Here is an 18,302-nt window from a genome sequence, read left to right on the forward strand (position 1 = left end):
GAAGCTTGAAATTCACAGATACGAACTTAAGCTACTATCGGTTCCCTACAAACAACTGCTTCACAAACAGTAGTTTAAAAAGGGACCTTTCCCAACTAAGTGGATTTGAAACAAGCACAAGAAAACCATAAGCTCAGAAAGCTGAGGACATGTCTGCAAAGCACAAAAAAGCTCCAAACTAGCTTTGAGCAGGCCAGCACATCTGTGCAACATGGCACAAAGACAGTTATGCAGATCTCAGAATTACCATAGCTGTATCAGTGCAGTGCTGAGCCTAAGCTGAGAATCTCCACCTCTCAGCTAAACTAATTTGCTCAGGCACAGCTCCTTATGGATTAATCTACATTGCTTCTGGATCTGGAACTAGCTCAGTCATTGCTTACATGCTATAAATGTCCTACAGTTTCAGAGCTACCACCTCCAAGAAGCCAACAGGAACAATGAGATGAAACATAACCACTTGAGCTTAACAACTCCAAGTTCCAAGGGAAACTAAAAAGAGAAATCTCTTTGCCTTGTGTTCCCATCTCATTGAACCACTTTCATCTTAGAGATTTGTAAACACGTATACATCAGCGAGTATCTCAATCCATCATGTTTGCTCAGCAGCATAACTAGTTCTGCCTAATTTTGTAGGACTAGCATTTAACATTGCTATGGCAGAATCTACCACTGATAGAAAATCAGGAAATAAGAGAGGAAACTGCTAACTAATGCAACAATCTTCAAGTTCCAAAGGTCAGAAAACAGACGGTTAAAGATAGCTGGACTCCATAATTCTGATAAATCCTTCTCCTGTCTGCTCATGCTTAAAAAGCCACACACTCTCAAACCCTGAATCTCCACATTTCAAGTTATTACTACTTTGGCGTTTGGACAAAAAGTTGGTTTAAATAAAGAACATTCTAAGGATTTTTCCCTGAGTTATCAGCAATAATCTTGCTAATGACAAGCACAAAAGACTGAGGATCACTTTCCTATAGCTGAATTGGCTGTTCAGTATTATCAAGAGCAAAAGATGCTACAGAAGAGGTCTTTGGAGCTAGCTAGTCATCTGACAGCCCTCTCTAAATAAAGGTCCTCATACTCACTAGCAGAAACATCACGATAATAGCAAGCACTCTTTAAGTTCCAGCTGCCAGAAAATATCTTAATTGAAAACTCTCAAACTGCTTTGACACTGGCTGTGAGATGTCACGTAAGTTTTCAGCTATGAGAAGGAGAAGATCGCTCCAGATGGAAGAGCTCTGATTCAACATCCTGATAGTGAAGCAAGATCATTTTTGGAGAGCTTTTTCAATCCAGTTCTGATCAAATTGCTATTATCTGATAAAGGACCATTGCTGTCCCAATAAGGAAGTTGGCTTTATTGCCCATGACATTTAAATAGCAACATACTTGCTTGCAAGAGGCAGCCAAAAGTCTTCCTCAATAAGGCTTACAGATTCATAAGTATAAAGATAACTTAAACCGGTGCAACCACACACAGCCACAGCTTGTGAGCAGCTTTCCAGGACAGCCCTGTTGTAAGGCATTTCAGAGCTTGCTCTACTGGCTAGATGAAGATTATTGAAAAGTCTGCATCTAAAAGTAATAGCTGCATCTGCCATGCATTACAAGGAAATGTGTGTGTGCTTAGGGGAGGCATGCAAACTTAGGACTGCTACCACACCTGAAACTCAATCGCTTGGTTTACAGTCTCTGGTGTCCTGCACAGTGTGTTTTCTATGTCAGTGCATCGTAAGGACTGTCATCCTTTCCTGCCTTTCCCCTCCAAATGCCACAAGAATCTGTCAGTCAGTACACCTGAACTGACCAAAGTGTGACCCAAGTATCTTGCATCTATTCTATACTATAGTGTAATTACAGTGTACATTTTTTTTATATATATATATTTATACTCTTCTATAGTACAGAATAGATACAAGATACTTGTGTCACATTTCCTTGCAATGCATGGCAGACACATTGACTGTTACTATGATGGATACAAATAACTAATCTACCAACAATCAGAATATCACAATTCTTTTTACTGCTGGTAGGATGAATATGTTAAATTAGAGTAACCAGATACCAAGTCTTCAGGTAACTACACATTTTCTTTCAGTGTCTCCTGAATAAGGTTTAACATGAAGGGTGCAAACTGGAAGCCAGAAGACGAAGCTGAGTTTTTAGTTGTGTGACTAACCTGCTCTGTGACTTTCACACGTCGCTGTTTTTATATTTGTAAAGTATTTTTACATTGTAAAGTGCTTACGCTCACCAAATGTAAAGGCCAACAGAAGAGTTCATTAACTGCATATGTTGAATGCTAGGCTCTTTAAAATAATGCCTTCTGAGAGGCTGTTCCTAGTCAACTAGTATTTCTAACATTATTACCAGCAGGCCTACCCCAAATGGATGGCCAATTTCCCCCTCTTTCAGCAAAAGGCTAACATGGAATAACATTTGTGACAAGGAATACAGCTTAACCACGACATCTGTAGGACTTGGATGGCACACTTTGGACCCTTATTTCTACTTCACCCTATTCCTAAAAATCAGATGGATTTACTGATGTTAAAGGAGGGTAGCAGGGGGCTGTGGTCTTGCATTAGCACTGCTTGGTACAGTGCCCACTCCTAGTCATATGGTAGGAGATTGGCTGCCAGCACTCCCATTTGCAGGATATCTCCTACAATACTCCCAGTTCAATTTTGTTCAGGAACGATCAGCATCCTGCACAGAGAACTCTTATCTCAGTTGTATGTCTCAGTACAGAGTCAATTCTTTCACCAGCTTTGCCTACCAAGCCTCTTAGAGGAGGCTCTTGCCACGCATAAGGTTTTAATGAACTTGAGCTTTTGAGGAACTCATGAGCAAGGCCACTCCAAGGCACTGTGTCTTTTCGGCCCAAGATACTCACTTAGTGCCACTTAATTGGCTATCCTCATTTTATTACCATTGCTGCCAATTACATGTCAAGTGTTAGTCATGCATCACAGCAGTCTGTTAGACTGAGAGAAAAAACTAAAGGAACTCACCCATTCAAACAAACCACAGCAGTTCTCACCTGAATCTCCTCAGTTTCATCCACCAAGAGGAAACTCACAACTTTCTCTGTCATCTTCCTTCTCTTGGTCTCCTCATCCATCCCTTCCTCCTCTTCCTGCTCTTGGGCTTTGCCAGCATGGTACACAGTGACAGGGTGCTTCCTTCTGTTCCCCCCAGCATGTGTTCTCTTCTGACACTCCACACAGAGGTTGATTTTGCACACCTGGCACCTCACTGCTGCTATCTGCCTCGAGCCTGTCATGCTGGCATGCATTATGTTCCCATTGGCACCTTTGCAGGAGTCACAGTACGGGACATGGCCGGGTTTTATACGGGTCCGTTCGTGATTCCGTAACCTTTCCGGCTGATGCAGCTCTTCTTCACAACGCTGGCACTGTAGGCTCCTGCACTCGTCACACTCAAAGATTGCTTCATCTGTCCCACTGCAAACATAGCTTTCCTGGCACAGGAGTGTCGTGTTCTGTCCTTTCTCTACAGTTTGTGTGTGGGCGCTCATCTTCAGATTTCTTTAAAGCAACGTTTTTCCCTCCTGTTTCTGTTTTGAACAGTGATATGTGTAAAAGTCAGTTGCAAATTTAGTATTTTCACAGGGGAAAGAAACACAACAGGAATGCTGTCCGTACTTAATTTTAAATAATTAATAGATGTTTCTCTAAGATTCATACACTCACCTGCCTCCCAAGAAGAGTCTTGTTAAGTGCCGATGAAGTTTCCTTTCTCCAAAATAAACTCAAACAACGTGGCTGGTTTCATGCATTGTTATGCCCGAATGCTGGTACGCATTCTGCCTCTGCTTAGACAGACGTATAACGTATTTTCAGTGGTGAGGAAAAAAACCAGTCTGGTGTACTTCAGCAGACAGGGCACAGGGTCTCCCTGAAGCAGAGATCGGAGGGAGACAGCTGACGACACGGAGGCAAAAAAGGCATTAGAAATGCACAAGTGCATATACATGTACACACACAGAGGACTGTGTCAATACTAGAAAATTCTCTGCTTTCGCTCCCCAGCTAAGCTCCTCCTTCAGAGTTCACAGTATTTATTTGCTGGGAATTTCCTGATGCGCTTCGCCAGATAAACAAAAATCAGCTCTCTTTGTGCGCTCCTTCTAGCGACGCTGGAGAACGACCGCTACCGCGGCCAGGCCGGCGAGGCGACGGGTTTTCTCCCTTCCCCTCCCCAAGTTGCCGAAGCAGGCCCCCGAAACCAGCGCCCGCTAAGGGCAGCCTGCGCACCGAGCCGCCTTTGTCTCGACCTGCTGCCTCCGGGCTGCGCGGGGCCCCGGCCCTGCCGCCTCACACCGGCCCTCGGCCGCTCCCCTCCCTCCTCCCTTCCCAGCCCTCACAGAGCCGCTCTCGCTCCGGGCTGACCCCCGGCGCCCACCCCGCCGCCTCTCCCCGGGCCTGTTTCGCGGACCCGACGAGGAGCGAGCGAGCGAGCGGCCGGCCGGCCGGGAGCGCTGCCCCGCGGCGGCCGGCACTTGTGGCTCGGCCGCTGCCGGGCCGGGCCGGGCGGGGGCGGCGGGCGGCCCCCCGCCGCCAGCCGGCCGGAGTTACGTAACGCCGGTGCCAGCCGGCGCCTCGCTCCCGCGCCCCGCACCTACCTGGGGGCTGCGCCCGGCGGTGGCGGCGGCGGCGTCCCAGTCCGAGTCGGCGGCCGGGGAAGGAAGGGGGGAAGCCCCCGGCTTCCGAGCGGCGACAGCGGGCGGGGAGCTGCGGCGGGACCGGGAACAAAGGCGGCGCCGCCAGCCGGGCTATTGTTTACAAGCCGGCGGCCACCTTTCTTCCCCTTCCTCCCGCCGGCACCCGGTGACTAAGGAGTCGGGTCCCGGCCGCGGCTGCTTCTTCTTCCTCCTCCTCCTCCTCCTCCTCCTACCCCCCCGCCCCCTCCGCGCCCGGGGCGGGGGGTGTCCCGCTTCTCCTCCCCCAGGGGTCGGGGCGGCGACCCGACCATGCAGGCGAGGCGCCCGGGAGGGCTGAGCAAGGCAGGGCAGGGCAGGACCGGACCCGCGCCCCCTCCGCCCGCTCCCCTCGTTGTCAGCCGGGATCAGCTGATAGCGGGGAACTTCAGGGTTATTTTCTCACCGCGGAGACGGGAAGGCGACGGGCGGGAGGCGGGGCGGCACGCCGGCACGCCGGGAGCTGTAGTCCGGGGGCCCGGCGCTGCCTCACGGAGAGCCGCCGGCGAACCGCACGTCGCCGCGGGGGCCCCAGGCCGTGGACGCCTGCTGGGAGGCGTAGTTCCCGCGGCGGAAAGGGGCGGCGAGGCCCCGACCCGGGGTCCCCGGGACGGAGCAGGGAGGTTAGCGGGGCGGCGGGCGACGGCGGAGGGCGCTGCGCCTCCAGGGGCGTTACGAGGGCGGGGCGGGAGGGCGGCCGTGCCGTGAGGCGGCCCCGCCGTGAGGCGGCCCCGGCGGCCGTGCCGTGAGGCGGCGCTCCCGCCCCCGAGGGCGTCCGCGGCGGGCGCGGTGCCCGGGGCCCGTTCGCTGTGCCTGAGGTTTTCGTTTGCCCTTCGCTTTATTTTTTGTCCCCCCGCCCCGCGGCTGGCGGGCACCCCTGAGGGCTGGCGGAGCTGCGAGACACCCTGCGCCGGAGGAGTGTGAGGAGTCCCCCCAGCAGGTGCATGAGGGATGAACTTCGTAGCGAAGCTTTTTCCTTCCACCACCTGGAGAGAGACCAAGCGGCCGCTGCCAGGCCTCCAGGTCTGGCAGATAAGCCGGTCACGGTGTCCGCCTGGGAGAGAGCCAGGCGCCCAGCTCGCTTCTGCCACTCGACAAGGAGTGTCACAGGTCACTATAATTATCGCCCTTTTTTCCTGTTCCTGACGGTAGCTAAGGCCGATGGGTGAACTGCCGCCACTTACTTGGCTGAAAGGGACTGCAGATCCGAAATAGAGGCACACGCCTGCCGAAAACCGGCAGATTCGCCGTCAGAAACGGGAGCTGTGAGAACGGGGTGGTGGGTGCAGGCGGAGGTGGTCAAAGAAGCCCCACGGTGAGGAAGCAACCTCGGCCAGCAATGGCTCCAGTGACCTTTTGGCTGGTATTGGCTGGGAAGGGCAGGGTGCTACAAGAAAAGGACAAGTTATTTTTAATGGGCCGTACATGTATACGAAAGTATGTGCTTTAGATAATACGCAAAATTATTTTTGCTCTAGCGTAGCCAATGCACAAGCAATTTCTCTTCTAAAGTAACCAGCGGTTTAGGCTGGATGCTTGGATCAAGTGCTAACGGTTACCTCACTGGAGGAAGGAGATGCGCTGTTTCATTTCAGTGGACTTTACATGTTGATAACCATAGAAAGGCAGCAATAAAGTGCCCTGTTGTTTGGTCCCTTGGTTTGGTTGTATATAAATAATTTTGAGAGGGAACCAAATTACATAACTGGATATCCATGTAGACAGCAGTGATTGCGACTTTACCTTTTGTAAGGTGAAGTATCATCATGTCATGAAACTGAGTCAGCGGGTCCAATTACCATGAAAATGAGGTGTCGGTGAAGTTCCTAACACTAGGAGCCACCAAGGCCCTGTCAGAAACCAAGTGTTTTGCTGAAGTACTTTGTTCTATTAGATTCTACTGTATACCGAATAAACTAAACTTGGTTGCTCTGCAGGTGGTGGAAGGAATGAGCTTTGTTAGGAGTTTGTAACTAGGCATATACATGGTTTATCTATTTCTCTTCTATGCAGTTTAGTGATGATGAATGAGTGAAGATTGGCACAGTAACTGTCTTGTTCTCTTTCATACTATTAAGATATGTATTTTCACTCATTATTTTGCAGAAAAGATTAATCTGAAAGATTAACTAAATAGACTGACATCTATAGGAATAAACTTTTGCTGAACCAAATGTCTTCAGAGTGAAGAAATCCTGGACAGTGTATATATTGATACAAGGTAGAAACTTCTAAATCTCACAGTGGTATTCATGGGGAGCCAAGGAATGAAATCAATGAGAGTTTGGCATCTAACGGATCTTCCTCTAAGTGGTTGCATTTAGACTGGTAACATGATAGAGGGAGCAATTAAAGGATATGAGGAAGAGAAGACAAAATATAGGTATTCATTTTGTGATGTTAAAAAAGGTGCACTTGAAGGCTACTTTTATGTACAACATTACAAAATGTACAAAGTTGCACTAGTTACTACTTCCTGCATAAAGGCTGGACTTTGATCCCCTGCTGTTTTCTCTCTCTTCGAAAAAGCGCAGCACTGCTCCTCCTGGAATAGGAAGTATAGTTTTAATTTCTCTTTTAAATGCCCTGCTCATAACCATAAATTTGGTTTTGTTATGTCAAAAATCAATTCCAGCTGCTCCTTGAAAACAAGTTTTACTGATTTCCATGGGAGTAACATAGCCTATACTGAAGACAGAGAAACCTGCACTGGATAGAGCAGATAGGCAGTAGGGATCCAGGATCCCAGTGATTAGTCACAGTTCTGTAAAGACTGTACTCCTTCACTGCTGTAGTAGATCCTTTTTACCCAGCAATTCTAGAGCTGTGGGCTAGAACTCTGTTCCACTGGTAAAACATTTTAAATGTTGCATAGTCTAGAAACAATCTGACGCCTGTTCTCTGAGATGCTGCCTAGCATGTTGGGAATGATTTCTCATGCTTAAAATGCAAAACAATCTGCAGACATAAAAAGCACTTTTAATTTTGGTGTTAATATTAAAAGCCATCTACTGCATTCTTCTTGATTGGCTTGAGCATGAAACTCTGGAGTCCACAGTGCAGAACTGAATAAAGTGAACTGTGATCAGTATCTGTTAAGGTGGGATCTCAGTTTCACAAGTGAAGGGTAAAAACAAAACAGGTTTAGGGGTAGGTAGTTCTAAAATTCAATAGCAGAAAGAGTAGAGATGTGAAAGTAGTTATTTTTACTACATGCTTCTGATGCTATTCTTCCTTGCTTAGGAAGGATACTGGAGGCTAAAGTTCATGATTTGTACAAGGAGAGTAAATGCAAAATGGCCCATTTCTTTAGCTAAACGAAATAGAGGAACGTCTACATTAGGAAAGTCTTTGCAACGTTTCCTGTAAATAAAAGCTTGTTACGGCAGTACAAGCGAGTTTGGATTTCACATTTCTTATTCGAGCAGGTAACAGTTTCAATCTGAGACAACTGCATAGGATCAGGAAACTCAGAAGATTCTTTTCCTGCAAGATGCAAAATGAATACCACTTTTACCTACCTAGGTATGTTTATAAATTATTTGAAATATTAACAGTAGTCAGTATTGCAGTTACTAAATTTGTGTTAGTTGAAGGGAGATATGCAGGGTGCATGGAATGAGTTGTAATTAATAGAAAGTAAAAATGTTCTCTCTGATGGGGGAAGGAACTGCATTCAATCTTGAAGTATTTCCTAAATCTACTACTGCTAAAGTATTTATCCTTGCACATCATCTTTTAAAGCAAGGTGATGAATGGGACCTTAGTCCCAGCTCAGTTGTTGACTGTTCAGTATGACATCAGTCAGATTTCATCTGCTTTGTACAGAAGAAGCCATTACTGGTGGAGGCGATTGTTTATAAACAGTGGAAAATGTAATACAGAGATGCTAAGATTTTTTTCCCTAGCTGATCCAAGATGTTTAAACAGCTTTGTGCATGAGCATGCTCATGTTGTGGTCTTCCTCATAATCATCTGTAAGACCACCTTCCTTCCATTCACAGTCACTTCCTCTTTCCATTTGCAATTGCTCGCCATCATTGCGGTAACTACAGCAATTACTGTCTCGCATGTAATGTTGGGGGGAATTGTACACTTTAAATTGTCTTTTAATGTAGTCTAAATGCTGGAAGTAGGTCAGGGAAAACTATCAGTTGTAGACCACAGCTAGGCCCAGCTGCTTTATCGCACAGTGACATCTTTTTCCTGAGCATATGGCTGCCTAAGATACTGGGCTTTGCTCTTTTTGCTCTGTAAATCCTTTTTTTTTTTTTTCAGCAGAGGTACAGCCTTCCATGAAAGCCAAGCATTTCCTGGGCTGCATCAAAAGAAGTGTGGCCAGCAGGTCAAGGGAAAGGATTCTGCCCTTCTGCTCTGCTCTGGTGAGACCCCACCTGGAGTACTACGTCCAGCTCTGGGGTCCTCAGCACAGGAAAGACATGGACCTGTTGGAGCGGGTCCAGAGGAGGGCCACAAAAATCATCAGAGGGCTGGAGCACCTCTCCTGTGAAGAAAGGCTGAGAGATTTGGGGGTGTTCAGCCTAGAGAAGGCGCCAGGCAGACCTTATTGCAGCCTTTCAATACTTAAAGGGGGCTTATAAGAAAGATGGGGACAAACTTTTTAGCAGGGCCTGTAGCAATAGGACAAGGGGTAATGGTTTTAAACTAAAAGCAGGTAGATACAGACTAGATACAGGAAGAAATTTTTTCTGATCAGGGTGGTGAAACACTGGCAGAGGTTGCCCAGAGAGGTGGTAGATGCCCCATCCCTGTAAACATTCCAGGTCAGGTTGGACGGGGCCCTGAGCAACCTGACCTAGTTGAAGCTGTCCCTGCTCACTGCAGGGGGCCTGGACTAGATGACCTTTCCAGGCCCCTTCCAACCCAAACCGTTCTATGATTCTGTATCTTTACACCTACTGACCCTAAGACTGCTTTTTGGTTTAGCTTTCTAGGCCCTTCGAATTTGCTAAACACAGCTAAAACGCGTGTTCCCTCCTTACTAAAGCCTGTGAAAAGCAACAGGCGTACTTAGCACGCGGCTGTGCCTGCGGGTACAGCCTGCACCCACCACTGTCCCAGCTAAGCCCGGCCCCAGAGCGCGGCAGCGGGGAAGGGCACCCCGGGCTGACCCGGGGAGCGAGCGAGGGGCGCACGGCAAGCAGCCGGGAGAGGGGCCGGTGCTAGCCCACAGCGGGAGGCTCTCCAGGGCCTTCAGCCACCCGCGCCGAAGCCGCCAGCAGCCCCCGACCGACGGTGTTTGACCTCAAGATGGCGAAGCTCCGGGCTGGGTCGAGGCGCCGCACCGCCTGCCCCCAGCAAAGATGGCGGCAGCCCGGACGCGTTTTTTTCCTCTCTCTCTCTCTCTGCCCTTCTAGCCACTGCCGCTCTATGGTTGGGCGCGTTATTGTCTGGGCGCGGAGCAGGAGGGGCGCTCTGGCATGCCCGTCTCTATGGTCTGGCGGCGCGGTGCAGGTCGGGCCGTTGACGGAAGGGGCGGGTCACATGACCCCGCGCAGCGCGGCGGTGGCGGCGGCTCGGCGCGGTGTGTTCGCGGCCTAGTAGCGCCCCGGGGCTTCCCAGCCGGGCCTCAGGCGGCCGAGCGGCGTCCCCCGACCCCATCCCCGACCCCCGCGGCTTGGAGGGGCCGCGGCGGCCCTCCGGAGGCGGCTCCTGCTCCGCAGCGAAGGGGTGAGAGGCGAGAGGAGGTGGCGGCGGGGAGGGGAGGGGGGGGGAGGAGACGGACGATGAGAGGGGGAGGGAAGGCGGCGGCGCTTCAGCCGCCCGCTGAGGGAGAGGAGGCGCGGCCGGGCCCGGGCCGAGGCCGCTCGGCCGCACGCTGGGCCGTGGCAGGCGCCGGCGGCCTGTCGCCGGCCGCGGCCCGCGGGGAGGCGGCGTGGGCCTAGTGGCGGGGTGGAACGGGAGAGCGGCCTCGGGGAGGAGCTCGCGGGAGAGCGGCGGCGGCGGCGGCGGCGGGGGCTTCGCGCTTCGTCTCCCGCCCAGGAGGCGTGGGAGTCCCTTCCGCCTCCCGGGGCCGCGGCGGGGAGCCGGCCCCGGCGGAAGGCGAGAGGAGCCCATCTCACGCCGGGGACGAGGCCCTGCGCCTCTCGGCTGGGAGCGGAGGGGCCCGTGGCGGAGCTTTGCCGGTGCCCGAGGCGGCTCCCCAGCCTGGGCCGGGCCGCCCCTGGCGGGGGTGGGATTTCGCTTCTGGATGTCGGGGGAAGGGGTCGTGCGAGGAGACGCTGTTCGACGGTATCGCGGCAGGGAGGTTGATGTCCTTGGTGCGGGCTGGGGCAGTCATCTTAAAACGCGGTTTTGTGCTTCAACGAGTCGGAGCGATTCATCCGTGTCAGTAGCGGTTGTGATGTGCATTGGTAGGTTTTCCCTCATGACGTCTTTTTCCTATATAGAAAAACACCTTCGCCTGCCCGAAGAAAAGGAAGGGGGTGGGTGTTTAAATACACAGGAAGTGAAATCTTAAAGTTGCTTAGTTCTCAGTCTGTTCAGATTAAAATACACGCACAGGGATTTTTAGTAATTTTTTGTGGGTCAGGAAAGCATTGCTTCAGGTATTTATAGAAGATGGTCCAGAACAAATTCAAAGAAGAAAGAACAGGACAGTTTCTTATGTTCCCTGCAAAGGAGTGGCATTGTACATAGTGCTTCACGTTTCTCTGCGTCTGTCTCTCCAGTGCCCATTCGCATGAACGTTGCAATGCCACAGCCACGTTTGTGTTTTGGGAAGAGTTAATAGCAAAGATAGAGTGGAGAGTCACTTTTTTGACTGTCTAGGGCTTTATGTGGGTGCAGAGGCACACAGTTAGAAACTAAACCAAAGATCTTAAAGTTTTGGTGATGTGCTTAACAGAGCCGTAGTTAAAGGGCTTTAGGACGGGGGCTTTGGATTGGCTAAGGACATTGCTTTGTAATAATAGTTTGGGATGCAACTTACTCCATGGCAGTTAGTGAACACTTCCTAGATCATCTCTGAAGAACAGGCTTGAGGAAATACTAGTTTTGTTTGTTCAGGAAGAAATATGCTTAGAAAATCTGTAATCTGTTTTATCTCTCCCCCTGTCTTTTGTGTTGGTCAATGACGCCTTGCTTAGCTTGCAGGCAGTTTTGGAGAAAACTGTAGGGCTCTATGAGAAAGTGGACATTTTCACTGAGAGAATCGGTTGGCTTGAAATACAAGATTTTTCTGTTAGGGAGCTTTTTTTTGGTGAGAAGTAATAATATAAACAGCATCTCCAATGGGTGACAAACTATGAGGTTATTTTTATAATGGACCGGCTTAAAAATCTGTACATAGTGTACAGAATGATGTAGAAGCCTATGTGATAGTACTGACTTTAATAGGTTGGTTTACTGCATATGTTTTCTCCAGTTGCTTCTGAAAATGCTTTTGTTGCTCAGCTGTGCCCATCATATGATACAAAATATATAAAATACTTTTGTCATAAATTAGAGGAAATTGTTATTCACTCTCGGTTGCTGCCTTGGTATTGACATTAGAATCAAATGCAAAAACATTGTATGAGTCTTAATAGGAATTACTCTAATTCTTAAAAAGCATTAAAAAAAAATTTATGTGTGAAAGCTTTTCTAGAGGGACATTTCAGTGAAATGTAATAACATGGATAAAACAATCAAATGTCTTGGTATAATCTCTTTAACCAGGGTGTTACTAAACAGCATAGTGTTACACACTTAATATAGGTGTGGATTTTGTCAGGTGCTCTTGTAATAATCTGAATGTTAAGATTATAAACTACAATCCAGCTTTGATAATTTAAAAAAAAATTCCAAGCGAGTTTTGTGCTTACTGCTCCCTTATTTGAGGGACTAGCTTGCACAGCTATTTTGTGCAACTTAGTCTAGACTGAGTGTACAGATTTTTTCTGGTGCTAGAAGAGTTGTATTGGGAAAATGTTGAAGAGAAGTTAAAATCAGACAGAACAAAATCAAGCTAGATCAGCCATACCGTCGCTGCTGTTATGAGACTACATGTATGTATTCTTAAAACACATTAAGTTTGTTTATGCATTAAGACTTCAGGATTTTTACAGTTAATTTTAACTTTGTTTAGTATAACAGCAACTCAACAGTAAGTATTGTAACTGTTTGTTTCATGGGAAACTTAAATGGTTTTGAAAATGGTTAAAATGTTTTGTGGGTTTATGATAAAAGTTATGATGTCTAAACACAAGAGATACTAAGGAGATTAATCCTATGACACTGGTAGAATTATGATGCTGCCCTGAGTAGGTGATACAATTGTCAGTTTAAAATACATTAGTTACCAGTGATTTTTATTAAACTTACATTCTGTTTATGACGTATCTCTTCACCTGTTTAAAAATGCAGTAAATAAAAAAAAAAGGTTTTAAAAATACTATGATTAAAAAAAAAAAATTGCATTAACAGTGCAGCTAGACCAGTACAATCTTCTCATACAGTCAGTCCTCTCTTACTGGGACTTTCGGGAGTCAGAGATATTAAAGCAGCATGGGGCAGCAATGTCTGAATGATGGTGACCCTTGTTTCGCAGTAATTCAGTCAGCTGTGTGGTCTCAGACACTTGAGTCCAGCGTGCTCTCAGGCCAGCCTTATGCACTTGTTTAGTTGTGTGTCAGAGCTAGTGTGCCTCTAATGGACAGAGCTCTGTCCCAGTAGGGATAGCGCTGAGTCAGAATTAACAAGTCTCAGTGGATTTTACCAAACCTTAGAGCCATATGGGTATCCCTGTACTCTCTCTAAGTATCAAAAGATTGGTGCAGCTGGCTCTGCATGGCGTTTGGTTCCACCAGGACTTATTAACTCAGAAGAGCAGTGTATGAAAGCAACTGAACTCCTTCTAGGCCAAAGTTGAACCTGGAATATTATAGCTGTGTTTGTGTAGCACTTGCTTTAGTTAATAGCTTGGGCTGGATTTGAGATGGGTCTGCTTAGAGTAAGCTTAGATGTTTTGCCATCCATGACATCATTAATCTGCAGCTTACAAAAATTGCCTAAGGCTAATAAAGCGTGCATCTACATTACTCTGTTAACTAGGATCAGGAGTGTGCTTTTGGAGGAAGTCTCGCAGTCATCCTCACTTGGGAAGCCTTTTTTTCACATTGGTTTGCACTATTCCAGTGGATGAAGTGGATTCTTTTTGGATGAAAATATACTGAAAAATGCACTCTTACCTGCAAATGGGCATTCCTTCCAGTGGGGTGGACCTCCCCAAAACGTGTGGTGTGGACATTGGGGTCTCAGCATCATCTGTTTTAAGACCTGCTCTTGTTGTACTGCCCTGCTTACTGGCATGGACATAGTCTAAATTGACTACACTTTGACACAAATTCATCGTTTGGGGGGGCTGAAGATGTCATTGTTTCAGTATTTTGAATGGCATCAGGCCAGATGCTCACTGCTTTTCTTAACCCTGTATCTTTGTGACCATTGTAACATTCACACAAATTAATCTCTCACTTAAAGAGCTGCTAGTTAAAATGCAGCTATCAAGAATGCCCCTTACATCCAATTTCATTTGAGGTAATACTGTCATAAGTCAGCTGAGGTTTTAAAAATCTCTCAGGACTGTTTAGTTCCTTACTTACACATTTGAATATATTGGGGAAACTTGAAGATCACCAGTTGCAATACTGAGACCACAATAAATATATCAGAGACTGATCACTGAACTGTACTGGCAGGGTAGTAGGACAGTGCAGAGAAGTTCAAGGTACTGTTCCTGAGACTTCTACAAGTGTATTCTACGTAGAACCAGTTTAGCATCTCTTAACTTCTCATACGTAACCTTTGGTTTGTAGTTGCTTATAAATTTGATGTCAGAGGCCCCTCTGACTGTTGGAATAGTATGTATGTTTCATGTGTTCTCTAGCTGCTGACAGAAAAAAATGTGCTATACAGTTCCCTTCATTGTAGCGTCTTGGCTGCTGCAAAGAACTGGGTGCATCTTCCTCTCTCGTCCAGATCTCTCAGTTCTTCAGTGAGCAGTTTCAATCTTGGTATCTGTTGTTCCTCACAGTTTTCATAATGGAAACAGAATTAAACTGTTCTCTATGCTGGTCTCACATTGGTAGTTACACATAGTAGCAAGGAAGAGACGAAGGCTTTCTTTAATCCTAGTGTTGATCTTCAGTGTCACAGACAGCAGAGGTGCTGGGATTGGTCCATGCAAGAATTAAGTCAGTAACACAGCAGATCCTAGCTGCTGTGAAAATAACTATACAAATATGGAAAAAAATAAGAACAGGGTGCTTCAACTAAAATGGACTGTTGAAGGCCTACGGATAACGGTGTGTTTCGCATCATCTAACTGGAAGATTGAAAGGCTAAATTTGATCCATTCTTACTAACTGCCTTGTTCTTTTTATGTAGTAACAACTACTTCATTGACTGCCAAATCTTTGTGCATTTTTATTAAAATTAAAAAAAAAAAAAATTTGCCTTTGTGTATATGTAACATCCATTGAGTATGATATGTTTCAGTGTCTTTAATTCAAAGAACTGTTTCACCTCTTAGTCTCTAGGCTTTTTTTTTTTTCTTTAGCTTCTCCAGAATGGTGTCTCAGATAAAGTGCTTATCAGAGTGAGAGAAGGGACTGCACCTACAGACAGCAAGGAAAATCACTTCCCCAATTGTTCTGTTTTTGTTTAACAGACCCCTCCTTAATGTCTTATGGACCCCAGGTGGTATAATACCATTGTAGCCTGTTTAGAACCATCTCAGACCCAATAGCTTATTGCTCTACCATCCTGCCCCAAAAAAGCTTTTAATTTTGTTCAGTTGTCTTGTCAGTTTACAATATAGATGAGGACTGAGAGCCATAAAGATCTTAATTTTCTGCCTTTCCCGGGACCATTAGCTGGTTTTTTTGGTTTAAAAGTTTCAAATAGTGATACCAAGGCAGATAAGGGAGTTCTGTTCCCTTCCATACCATCCAAGTTTCACATTCTAGAGGAATGTCAGCTGACATGCACGTAGTCTGAAGAGACAATAAAACATGTCATTCCAAACAAAATGTTTTGGCAGTACACCTTTGCTGCTTTTCTTTGCCCCTTCAATTTTAAAAATTCAAGATTGACAGAAAGGAAGTGTGTTCTTAGGCATATGGATTCTAAGGGGGGGAATAAAGTTTTATGTTTATTACATTGCATAAAATAATATTTATTGAACTGTTGGAGGAATGCTTGCATTTGTTGTCTTGTTTCTTCTACTGTCTTAGACCTTGTGTCACAGGAGTGTTTATCTTTTTCTCCTGGTGAGATGTTGATAAATTCCCTTTGGGGCCAATTAGTGAATGCCATCATCACAAACCTGTTGTAACTGATGCAGTTGTAAATGTGTCTTTGAGAGAATTATGCTATAGGGTCATATATGTGTTCTTATACCAGAATAAGTAAGTTCTGATGTTCAAAGGTATTAGCAAATACATTTGGGTTTCCCTTTCATCCTCTCCAGTCCACTATCTACGTTTATCTCTCATAGTTGTTTCCAGACTCTGTGGGAAGAAGTTTTGCCACATGATTCTCTTATTATAATTTTTTTAGCTGTTTCAAATGTATCTACTGTTGTGGTAGAGTACTGATATTAGCTCTTCTAGTATTTAAGACTGTCATTAACTGCTTGCTCTTGTACATGTATGAAAGGCACATCTGTCCATCTGTCTCCAGCAAAACTCGTTTCCTGCTTCTTGTGTGTTCGGTGCCAGGAAGCTCAGGAAAGCATCTTATAATCTACAGGTCTGTTGTACATATCAGAATTTTGCTTTTCATAACTTTTTCTCAAGGCTGCCTGCTTCAGTGTTGACATGTGGTTGCCTCTTTGGAAAACAGTTGCAATGAAGATATCGTGCTGTAGGTTGTAAAGCAGTCTGTACAGTCCATGGAGAAATGCAAACGTTTGCACAGACAGCTAACTGGATTCTTGTTGCTTGTTATACGGTGTCTTTGTGATTTGTATCCACACAATCCAGTGTGTTTGAAGTTCCTCTAGTGCTTCCTCACTGGAGTATGAATTGTACCTCTACGCTCAGCAGTAATACTGGTGACCAATTTTGTGGTTTTGTTGTTTCTTTTTAGAACTGAGGGCCAACCTTTTTTGAAGACTTGACCATGTAAGTTGCTGAGATTATACTGGAAGCAAGAATACATGCCTCGTTAGTTGTGTTGAGTGATCCTGAGTTTTTTATTATTGGGTGGCATCTGTTACAGGGTCAGTAATATGCACATAGTAATAACAACCATCTGAATAGCAAATGATATTTAAACAATTTTCACTCTCCATGGTAGCATAGTGACTCTGAGCTCATGGGCTGTCATCCAAGTTGAGCTCTAGAAGATGTGTGAACTGGGAGGTTAAAAATAGATTAGAGAACTCTCTTCCAAGCTTTTAACTGTCTCTGTGCTGGAATTTGGGCATCTCCCTAATGTTGTCTTAAATACAATTCCTGTTAATGCTGAGCATTGGGATGTCCCAGTTCTTTCTCTCCTCTTGTTCCACAGTTCTGTTGCATGTGTTCATTTCTTGTACAAGAGAACTACTTGCCTTATTGAAAATATATTACAAGATTACTTCTGTTTTCAGATACTGCAAAGATAGCTTTGTTTTAAAGAAACTGTACAAACTGTTAAATGCTGTTTAATTGACACTCCTTGTAAACCACTGGTATGAGGAGTCAGATATAGTTTTGTTTTTCACTTAATTCTGAAACAGTTTCTTAGAAATGCTGTTTTCCATTGTGAAAGAAGACTTCAACTACATTTGTAACTTAATGAATAGCTGGGGAAAAAGAGTTAAAATAGTTTTAGTTTGTAGGTGAATGTCCATATGAAGATTTAAAATCATTATGGACACTTATCATTTGCACTGCTTTCGTAATATGTGTTTGGGAACTGACTAGTACAAGTTTTCTATCTCTTTGACAGATTTTGACTGGAAGAATGTCTTTTCCACCTCATTTGAATCGCCCTCCTATGGGAATCCCAACACTTCCCCCTGGGATCCCACCTCCACAGTTTCCTGGCTTTCCTCCACCCGTACCTCCTGGTAAGTTATGTTAGTATATGGAAGTGTTGTAGAAATAAATTTCCTTTATTATTCTGAATTATATTATTTACAAAAGTTACTGGCTCTTAATGTATCTCAGTAACTCTGATTTTTGTACATTACAAGTGAGTTTCTAGTTTACCCACAGATCATGTCATGTGAGCAGGCTTCTTTTGGTCTACCAAAAGCTGCCTACTTCTGTCCAGAAATCAAACCATTAGAGACAACACCAGACTTTGTCTTGGACCTTTTTTTTTTTTTTTGAGACTGAAGCTAGGTGATGATTTTTGTTAATGTTAAGATACTCTAAGGGCCACTGTTTTGACAGTAGACTATGATTTTCAGTTGCTTTCATATAAGCCTTTGGAAACACTTGGGTACACTGAGTGTCTGTGGTGTGTAAATACAGAGTAACTTTCAGAGAAGGTCCAACTTCTTGCGTTGTTTTTCTCCACTTTTTTTAAGTCCCACTTTCTTTTAATCTGCTTCTTACATTCTTTCCTCTAT

General features: G+C 45.8%; 2 protein-coding genes across 7 annotated transcripts in view; one reads left to right on the forward strand and one right to left on the reverse strand.

Moving 5' to 3' along the window:
• ZFYVE1 (zinc finger FYVE-type containing 1) overlaps positions 1-5,127 on the reverse strand; it is a 29,859-nt gene extending 24,732 nt beyond the window's left edge. Inside the window, exons 1-3 of the mRNA XM_049825371.1 lie at positions 4,661-5,127; positions 3,729-3,959; positions 3,056-3,592 (exon numbers count right to left, since the gene is read on the reverse strand). Coding sequence (XP_049681328.1) covers positions 3,056-3,553 — 498 coding nt within the window. The 5' untranslated portion in view covers positions 3,554-3,592; positions 3,729-3,959; positions 4,661-5,127. The remainder of the gene's footprint in view (positions 1-3,055; positions 3,593-3,728; positions 3,960-4,660) is intronic.
• A 403-nt stretch (positions 5,128-5,530) lies between these two features.
• The window catches only part of RBM25 (RNA binding motif protein 25), a 39,688-nt gene continuing 26,916 nt past the window's right edge, over positions 5,531-18,302 (forward strand). The window contains exons 1-5 of one of the 6 annotated variants that reach the window (XM_049825366.1): positions 5,531-5,845; positions 8,164-8,260; positions 9,014-9,117; positions 16,829-16,863; positions 17,675-17,795. In XM_049825366.1, coding sequence (XP_049681323.1) covers positions 17,690-17,795 — 106 coding nt within the window. In that variant the 5' untranslated portion in view covers positions 5,531-5,845; positions 8,164-8,260; positions 9,014-9,117; positions 16,829-16,863; positions 17,675-17,689. Of the gene's footprint in view, positions 5,846-8,163; positions 8,261-9,013; positions 9,118-10,243; positions 10,427-16,828; positions 16,864-16,901; positions 16,962-17,674; positions 17,796-18,302 lie in introns of those variants that run through there. The other 5 variants (XM_049825365.1, XM_049825364.1, XM_049825370.1 and 2 more) reach the window with 5 other exon arrangements.

This window comes from Accipiter gentilis, chromosome 22, assembly GCF_929443795.1.
Source record: "Accipiter gentilis chromosome 22, bAccGen1.1, whole genome shotgun sequence".
Taxonomy (NCBI): domain Eukaryota; kingdom Metazoa; phylum Chordata; class Aves; order Accipitriformes; family Accipitridae; genus Astur; species Astur gentilis.